The sequence below is a fragment of the Portunus trituberculatus genome, chromosome 26, assembly GCF_017591435.1.
Source record: "Portunus trituberculatus isolate SZX2019 chromosome 26, ASM1759143v1, whole genome shotgun sequence".
In the NCBI taxonomy this organism is placed as follows: domain Eukaryota; kingdom Metazoa; phylum Arthropoda; class Malacostraca; order Decapoda; family Portunidae; genus Portunus; species Portunus trituberculatus.
The window spans coordinates 61,981-71,555 of NC_059280.1; the positions used below are offsets into that span (position 1 = coordinate 61,981).

The 9,575-nt window shown below is 40.5% G+C and overlaps 1 protein-coding gene across 1 annotated transcript; it reads right to left on the bottom strand.

Moving 5' to 3' along the window:
* Window positions 1–5,956: 5,956 nt before the first annotated feature.
* On the bottom strand, window positions 5,957–9,546 carry LOC123509332. The gene is made up of 3 exons (XM_045263558.1): window positions 9,395–9,546; window positions 7,529–7,766; window positions 5,957–6,422 (listed from the first exon to the last, which is right to left on the bottom strand). Exons 1-3 carry the CDS (start codon window positions 9,544–9,546, stop codon window positions 6,273–6,275), a joined length of 540 nt encoding a protein of 179 aa, XP_045119493.1. The 3' UTR covers window positions 5,957–6,272.
* Window positions 9,547–9,575: the final 29 nt, after the last annotated feature.

Here is a 9,575-nt window from a genome sequence, read left to right on the forward strand (position 1 = left end):
GGTGAACAGGGGCTACACGTGAAAGGAGACACACCCAAGTATCTCCACCCGGCCGGGGAATCGAACCCCGGTCATCTGGCTTGTGAAGCCAGCGCTCTAACCACTGAGCTACCGGGCCGTGTGTGTGTGTGTGTGTGTGTGGGAGTGGGCAAGATTGGTTGTGTGTGTGTGTGTGTGTGTGTGTGTGTGTGTGTGTAATTTTTACAGGGCCTGGGCTTTATACTCGTGTGGCCCCATCTCCATATCTACAGTCTACACACATCCAACTTTCCTTTAAAACTATGCACACTCCTCGCTGACACCACCTCCTCACTCAGACCATTCCACACCTCCACACATCTCTGTGGGAAACTATATTTCTTCACATCTTTCAAGCATATTCCTTGGCTATCTTTATACTATGCGATCTCGTAGTTCTATTTAAATTTTCCTCTCTCAACATCATTTGCTCATTATCCACTTCATCCAAACTGCTCAACAGTTTATAAACCTGTATTAAATCTCCTCTTTCTCTTCTTTGTTCCAAGGTAAGCAAATTCATTTCTTTTAATCTTTCCTCAGGTCATTTCTGCCAATTCCGGAACCATTTTTGTTGCTATTCTCTGCAATCTCTCCAACTTCCTTATATGCTTCTTTTTATAAGGGGACCAAACCACCCCAGCATATTCCAATCTTGGTCTAATTACCGTACTAATTAATTTCTTCATCATATCTTTATCCATATAATGGAAGGCTAATCCAATATTTATAATCAAATTATATATTTCTCCAAACATCTTGTCAATATGAGCCTCAAACTGCCCATGGTCTTGTATTATCACTCTCAAATCCTTTTCCTTTTCCACCTTTTTCAACACTACTCCTTCACCCATCTTATATGACCCTCTTGGCCGTCTTCCACTCTTCCCCATCTCCATTACATGACTTTTGTTCAGATTAAATTCCATCTCCCACCTCTTGCTCCACTCCCAAATCCTATCTAGATCTGCCTGTTAAATTTCACAATCTTTTCACTCTTCACACACCTACACAATTTCGCATCATCCGCAAACAAATTAATATAACTGTTTACTCCTCTGGCATATCATTAATATAGACAAGGAAAAGTATAGGTGCCAGCACTGAACCTTGTGGGACTCCACTCTCCACCACCAACCAGTCCGACTTTGCATCCCTTATTACCGTTCTCATCTCCCTCCATCTCAAATAGTTTTCCATCCATTTTAACAATTTTCCTTCAGTCCTCCATAAATCTTTAATTTCCATAGCAGTCTCATGTGAGGTACCTTGTCAAAAGCTTTTTCAAATCCAAATATACACAGTCCATCCATCCTCTCTCTCTTGTATTTTGTCAACCACTCTCAAAATAAAAGCTCAGTAGATTTGTTACACATGACCTCCCTTTCCTAAAGCCAAATTGATGATCCGATAATAACTTATGATCCTCCAAGAACCGTATCCAATATTTCTTTATCACCCTCTCACAAATCTTACCGACCACAATTGTTAGTGACACAGGTCTATAGTTAAGAGGCTCTTCCTTACTGCCTCCCTTATAAATGGGCACCACTTCAGCTCTTTTCCACTCCACCGGTACTTCCCGGTTTCTAATGAGCACCTTATGATATCATATAATGGATCAATCAATTCTTCTCTACATTCCTTCAATAATTTTCCTGAAACTTCGTCTGGTCCCATCGCTTTATCATCTTTAAGTTCCTCCAACATTTTATATAACTCCTTTTAGGTATCTTAATGTCATCCATGTGCACATTTCCTTCTACATTTTGAGGCTTTACAAACATTGTTTCTTTAGTAAATACTTGTTGAAACCTATTATTTAGCAATTCCGCGATATTCCTAGGGTCATCTACTATCCCTTGCTCTCCTTTTAATCTTTCAATGGACTCTCTCTTTTAAGTTTACCATTTATGAACCTGTAAAACAATTTTGGATGTTCCTTACTCTTGTCTACAATATCTTTTTCAAATTTTCTTTCTTCCTCCCTCCTTACCCTCACATACTCATTTCTCGCCACTCTATAATTCTCCTTATTTAGTATATTCCTGTTCTTTTCTATCTTTTCCAAGCCACATCTCTCATTTCTTTAGCCTTAACACAAGTTGCATTAAACCAATCCTTTCTTCCTTCCTCTCTCGGTTTATACTGTGATACAAATTTCATAACTCCTTCTTTATAATATTTCATAAAAATCTCATATTTTTTTTGCACTTCTCTGATTTGTAACATCTCCTCCCAATCTAATGTTCTAAAATAATTGTTCAAATTTTGTGTGTTCATCTTACTATAATTCAATCTACCACTCCTGTATGTCTCATCTCTCCTTCGCTGTGTTATTGCCATCTGCATCTCCATAACCACATGATCACTCTTCCCCAATGGACATTTATATTGTATATCCGCACATAGGTACACTTCTCGTGTTAACACCAAATCCAGTCTAGCGGGTTCATCATCTCCTCTATATCGAGTATTTTCTTTCACCCTCTGTTCCATCATATTTTCCATCATTAGATTAAGGAATCTCTCTCCCATGCTTCCTCTCCAACACCACTTACTAGATTTTCCCAATCCACTTCTTTACAATTAAAATCTCCTACTAGTATCACCTTTCTTTTTCCAGTTTCCACTTTGCAAACTCTGTAAAGTATCCTTGATCATATTGTCGTATTCCTTAATGTCCAAGAATTTGTTTTAGGAGGTACATAGGTCACCATGATTATTAATTCTTTTCCATCACTTTTTAACCTTATGCTTATCACTTCTGCATTGTTCTTCCCATACCAAACCTTATCCACATTTATCTCCTTCTTCGTCATAATCATAACTCCTCCTCCACCTTTACCCTCTCTATCCTTTCTCCATATATTATATTTATTATCCAAATTTACCTTTGTTTTTTCATGTAATTTTGTCTCCGTCAAACACACTATATCAGGCTTGCAATTCTAATCTACTTGACAGTATTCCATCTATATTAGTATACATTACGGTCCACCTACTGGTCCCTCTAGGGGTTCCTCTGCATTCCTTCTTTCCACATACCATTTTTTGACTCTCTCTCCTATAACTCTCCAAAAAAACTTTTCCTTTTCCTCTTCAGACTGTTCATTATTTTTTCTTCTTGCCTCTTCCAACGATTCAATATATCTTCTCCTCTCTGTGTGTGTGTGTGTGTGTGTGTGTGTGTGTGTGTGTAAGGGTATGCTCACACTACAAGCAGAGCGGTCCGGTTAGGTGTTCACACAATAAGCAGAGCAGGGTGACCTACACAAGAATTCTGGGTGTCCTCTTAGCCACAGAGCAGGTCGGGCAGGCAACAATATGATAAAAAAAATAATAATAATAAATAAATAAATAGTGTCAAATTCCACAGTGTTTACCTGGAAGGACAACAAAAAATTTGACGATATATAAAGGAACGTGAAATTCTGTTGGTAAAGTCATTGTGTGTGTGTGTGTGTGTGGGGCTCACTGATCTGTACAGTGTGTTTTTTCTCTCTCTCTCTCTTCCTTCTTTCTTTTATGTTTCCTCTTCTTCCTTTCATTTTTCCTCAAGGGATGGAACAGCTGTAGGAAAATAAGAAAAAAGTGTTTTCCTTTCATGTATAGGACCAGAATATCACTTCCTTCTCTCTTTTCTCTCTCTTCCTTCGTTCTTTTATATTTTCTCTTCTTCCTTTCATTTTTCCTCAAGAGATGGAACAGCTGTAGGAAAAAGGAAAAGGGTTTGTGTTTTCCTTTCATATATAGGATCAGAATATCACTTCCTTTTCCTCTCTTCTTTTCTCTCTCTTTTTTTTTTTTTTTTTTTTTTTTTTTTTTTTCGTCAGTTTCCTTTCATTTTTCCTCAACGGATGGAACAGGTGTGGAAAAAGAAAAGTGTTTTCCTTTCATGTATAGGACGAGAATATCACTTCATTCTCCTCTCTTTTTCTCTCTCTTTTCTTTCTTTCTTTCCTCTTCCTTTCATTTTTCCTCAAGGGAAGGAACAGCTGTAGAAAAAAAAAAAGTGTGTTTTGTTTCATGTCTAGGACCAGAATATCACAAAATCAGCTTTTCTCAGCAGACTATTAATATAAAGAGTCAAATTGTACCAGAACTATGCACAGTCTGGTCATTGATTGTCATTTTGTTGTCAGCAATAAAGGCTCACACTGGTGGACACCTTGGCCGTGGGTGGAGTCGTGGAGGGCCGCTGGCTTCCCACCCACAAAAAATGTGCCACAATAATTATTTTGCGTCTGTACGTCCAAAACAATGTCAAAATTATTGCCGCTAGCAACCACTCTGCCCACTCTGCTTGTAGTGTGAACTTACCCTTAGAGTGTGCTGTGTGGGTGTGTTTGTGCTTGTTAATCACTTTTTTGTGGTTTTTGAAAGGGTATGTTAAGTTTTTAGGAGGTGTGTGTGAGGTGAGGGTGTGTCAGGGTGTCAGGGGTGTATCAAGAGTGTATCTTAGTCTGCAGATTGCTTCTATGAATTCAGTACTGAGACACATTTTACATTGAGATTTGTGTACTATTAGACCATTTTATTGACAATAGCAAGGATCTATGGTGGTCAGAAGATTAATGGCAACAGTCTTCACTATTTTAACCCCTTCAGTACTAGGACACATTTTACCTTGAAATTTTTGTACCATTAGACCATTTTATTGACATTAGCAAGGGTGTATGGAGGGCACAAGATTAATGTGTGTGTGTTGTTTTAAAATGTATTGTTTTCATGTATGTTATTACTATTTGATTGTTTATTTTGATTCTCTCTCTCTCTCTCTCTCTCTCTCTCTCTCTCTCTCTCTCTCTCTCTCTCTCTCTCTCTCTCTCTCTCTCTCTCTCTCTCTCTCTCTCTCTCTCTCTCTCTCTCTCTCTCTCTGATTGTTGAAACAGTTTGTTTGTAAGATTGTGTCACTTCAAAACCAAACATTTTTATCTTTGAATAATTGTTAACATGAAAGAATTGTTTTAAAATATTTTGTGAAGTTGAAAAGTGTTTTAAAATTTTGCAAATATGAAAATTTGTGCAGATTTTTTTGTTAAGTTGTAAATGTTTATTTTATATTAAGTTGAAAATTTGTGTAGACTTTTCTGTATAGATTTTGCTCAGTTTTTATACTAAGTTGAATCTGTATAAGATTTTGCTCACTGTTTTTATACTAAGTTGAAAATTTGTGTAGACTTTTCACTGTATTCTTTGTATATATAATTTTTTTTTTTTATTAAAATATTTGTAGACTTCCTGGCAATGTAATAATGTAAAGAATTGTTAAATAAAAGTCTAGGGAGACTCTTGCATTTAATTTTAACTCCAATATGGATCTGCCTAATCTCCGGAGACTCTTTCGAGTATTTTTGACTTAAGTACATTTTTAGGGCCATTTGTGGGGTTTTAGGTCCATTTTCTGCATTTTAGGGCCATTTGGGGTGTTTTGGGGTCCATTTGGGAATTTCCTGCATTTCTTATGGGTTTTTGGCCAGTAGTGCAGTATTTAGGGTCAGTTTGGGGTTTTGGCTAGTTTTTAACCATTTTCTGCTGGTTTTGGCCAGTAGTGCAGTATTTAGGATCTGCTTTGGTTTTTTTTTTTGCTTTGACCATTTTTGCCGTTTTTTGGCCAGGTATGCAATATTTTTGGACTTTTCCATAACTTTTCAAGGATAATGTCTTTTCTTAATTTACTCATTTTTTTTCACCCCCACATTTTAATATTTTCACATTAGCTCATCTCTCCATTTTCTTGTATTGCTATGATAAAAAAAAGCATGAAATTAGTTAGCGTGTTTTTATTTCTGGCCTGTTATTGTTTAGAGTGAGTGTGGGAGGTTGATGGAGGCAATATTGGTGTGTCAGACAGTGACCTAAGCCAGCCTGAGGCGACTACTGACTAGTCAGCCACAAATATTCCCAGGAAAGGAAATTCTCCAAAACAATAAAGATTTCTTCACAATTTATTATTCAATCATGACAACAGCTCCAGGTACAGTGACACCACCATAAGGAGGTGGTGGTGGTGGCGGCGGCGGCGGCAGGCGTTGAATGGCAGGTCTGCGATGAATCTTTCACTGGACGGAGCCGGCGGTAGTGGTGGTGTAGCAGGTGTCTGGTGGCAGGGGGGTGGGTGGCCGGAGTTGGTAGGGTGATGGGGAGGGTCAGTGAACGCGCCGTCATCCACTCAACAAACTATTCTCCCTTAGCAGCAGCAGCAGCAGCAGCAGCGGCGGCGGCGGGTGCGGGGGCGGGGGCGGCGACCATCACAGTGCGCGATGCAAGGCAGAGTCCTTCCCTGATCTTGAAACGGTGGCGGAGGCAGAGGGGTTAGTAGTGGGCGTTGTCAGTGAAGACAGTGCAAGGTACACAAGGCTCATTACCGCTGTGGAGTCAGGCCTTTGGATCGTCAACTCCTGTAATGGACAAAAATGAACAAAAAAAAAATGAACTTGTTCACTAATTATCCCTACAGCTAACAGGCAACATTGCCCTAAACACTCCTTCACTGCCTCAATCAGCCTTTCACTCTTCATTCTACGTATTCTTGATACTACCACCACCACCACCACCACCACCACTACCACAAATCGAACATGAACATTAGTATCCGAGTTTACCAATTACCTACATCACTCTTGAACCTCTTAAACATCTACGCCCGCTTACCACTAAGAACTAATTTCAAGAATATATCCCCAAACTTACCGTTATACTACCACATCTCGTTTCTAATGCACGTACCTTGAAACACCAGCCCCGTTACGTTAAGAAATCCTGTCCACTCATTCTTTTCGCAGAGGTAGCCATTGTATAACAAGGGAACCACAACGACTTTTACCCGAAATATTTTAGCCTCAAATACAACTTACTTAAGGAGTTCTATAGTAACGCGACACGTTTAATCTCTTCAGCACCAAGACGCTTTTTCATATTCCTTCCGTTAGTACTTTATCTTATACAACTTCAGAAACTTACGCGAGGAATTAAAATAGTGAAGACACAGGCCATTAACCTTGTGACATCTATACACGCTTTGTAACAATAGAATTATCTAATCGTACACACGTCTCAAGGTGAAAATGCGTCACAGTACTGAAGAGGATAACTAATTCTTCCTTCCTACACAACTACAATGACCACGAAAACACTTCACTTGCCACGGTCATTACCCAAATCTATTCTGAACCCGTTACTCTAACCGCACTAGTAAATGAATGACCAAGTAAATTTAACACTCATACGTAGCGATGGTTCCGGATACATCCTACATAGACACGCAGACACCGTATAGTTAACCTTCCATTAGACACAGTATACGTAGCGATGGTTCCCGATACATCTTAGTTACATACAAGCAGACAGACACCGTATAGTTAACCTTCCATTAGACACAGTGCACATCCTACACATATCCTGTTATCCTTTTATCAGTCAAAATTCCTAACAACCCTCTATTGACTGACTAACAACTTCCTTCCTATCATCACAGCAAGTCAACGCACACTATTTATTTACATACACCACCAATCTCTCCGCTGTGCTGTGCTGTGCTGTGCTGTGCATCAAGCTTCCCGTTGCTATTACCACCGTTGCTGCACGTCACGCCCAACGCCAAGACACACACGGCCACTGGGCTGCGTAGACTCGAGGGGTCGGTGGTGGCGTGGAGACTGAAAGATGTAGCAGGCGTGGTGTCTGAAGTACTACTGCTCTCACTGCCATCCTGAGCTACTGATCTTGCTTCGTTCTCGTCTACCCTCCCCCAAAAAAAAAAAAAAAAAAACCTGCCGATAAGGAAAGAGCAATTTGAGGCCAAACGAACATTATGAAACGCTGCCGGTGAACCGAACCACTGGTCCACCACCTGGATATAAACTAGCCACGCTCTTTAACGCCTTCCAAACCAACCGTTATTACACAAACTCAATTGCATATGTTTGTTTTATCAATCATTCTTATCTTCCGTGTAGTATTTAGAATAATACAGGATTTTTTTAAATTTTGTTGTAACATTTTGAAGCTTCCTTCGTTGTAAATGATTATGATAGATAATAATCTCTCTCTCTCTCTCTCTCTCTCTCTCTCTCTCTCTCTCTCTCTCTCTCTCTCTAAGTAAACCCTACCTGTAAATCAACGAATAAAGATAAAAGAAAAACGTATCATTAACGGGAAATTGATTATAATAGGTAATAATAATCTCTCTCTCTCTCTCTCTCTCTCTCTCTCTCTCTCTCTCTCTCTCTCTCCAAGTGAACCATGCCTGCAAATCAACTAATCAATATTAAAAAAATGAAGAGTAAAAACGTATCATGAACGGATCACTTTTCTAAGGAAGCTTGAGTTGAATTGAGTTGTAATGACTGAGACGGAGGGAGGTGGAGAAGGAATTAGGAGGCAAACTAGTGGTGGCTCACACGAGTGAATGGATAGCTAACCCTTTCAGTACCGTGACACATTACGATATCCATGCTATATGCTTACTACTGGGTGATTTTATACAGCTTCACAAACTTACATAGGGATTAATATAGTGAAGACTATGGCCATTAACGAGAGAGAAAAAACTGGCGGAGAATACTGAAAACGTCTCATTTCATAGGGAGTGTTCATATTGTTCTAATGTAATGATGTGTGAAGGTCCCAATTTAGATTAGTAGAAGTAAATGACAGAGCCAGGATGTTCAGCGTAGCGTCTATAGAAGACGAGATAATTGCTGGTAAGTGTGTGTGTGGTGTGTGTGTGTGTGTGTGTGTGTGTGTGTGTGTGTGTCTAGTTCATAGATTGACCAGTCAGCTTGTTAAGGCACTCGACAATATTAACCTGAAAAAAAGAGAGTACAGTGTGTGTGTGTGTGTGTGTGTGTGTGTGTGTGTGTGTGTGTGTGAATGAGTGTCCGTGCATGTGTGAGTGAGTGAATGTTCACTGTTTGATCTGCTGCAGTCTCTGACGAGACAGCCAGACGTTACCCTACGGAGCGAGCTCAGAGCTCATTATTTCCGATCTTGGGATAGGCCTGAGACCAGGCACATACCACACACCGGGACAACAAGGTCACAACTCCTCGATTTACATCCCGTACCTACTCACTGCTAGGTGAACAGGGGCTACACGTGAAAGGAGACACCCAAATATCTCCACCCGGCCGGGGAATCCAACCCCCGGTCCTCTGGCTTGTGAAGCCAGCGCTCTAACCACTGAGCTACCGTGTGTGTGTGTGTGTGTGTGTGTGTGTGTGTGCGCGAGTGAGTATCTGAGAGCATGTGATATGTGAGTGAATATGTGTGTGTGCGTGCGTGCGTGCGTGATGACCAGCGTGCGTCCAGCGGGCGCCTACATTATAACTACGCCTTACCGTACACCAACACCACCACCACCACCACCAACCCCACCAGTGTCAGTAGGGGTGGGCAAGAATCGCTATTTTGGGAATCGCCGATTCCGATTCCAGAGGCTGTTGGAATCCCTGGAATCGATTCCAACACTCTGCCAGCAGAGCCTGCCTCCCGGGCGGCGTGGGGCGCGGGACAGTGCGTCATGTCATACAGCATTTCTCCCCTACTCCCTG

What these genes read in the sequence shown, in the direction of transcription:
- LOC123509332 (XM_045263558.1), bottom strand. Translation starts at nt 9,546, where the DNA reads ATGACGCACTGTCCCGCGCCCCACGCCGCCCGGGAGGCAGGCTCTGCT. An exon ending in CCCCTACTGACACTGGTGGG is followed by an intron (nt 7,767 to 9,394) that starts GTTGGTGGTGGT and finishes TTTTTGGGGGAG; the next exon opens with GGTAGACGAGAACGAAGCAA. An exon ending in ACAGCGGAGAGATTGGTGGT is followed by an intron (nt 6,423 to 7,528) that starts GTATGTAAATAA and finishes TGTCCATTACAG; the next exon opens with GAGTTGACGATCCAAAGGCC.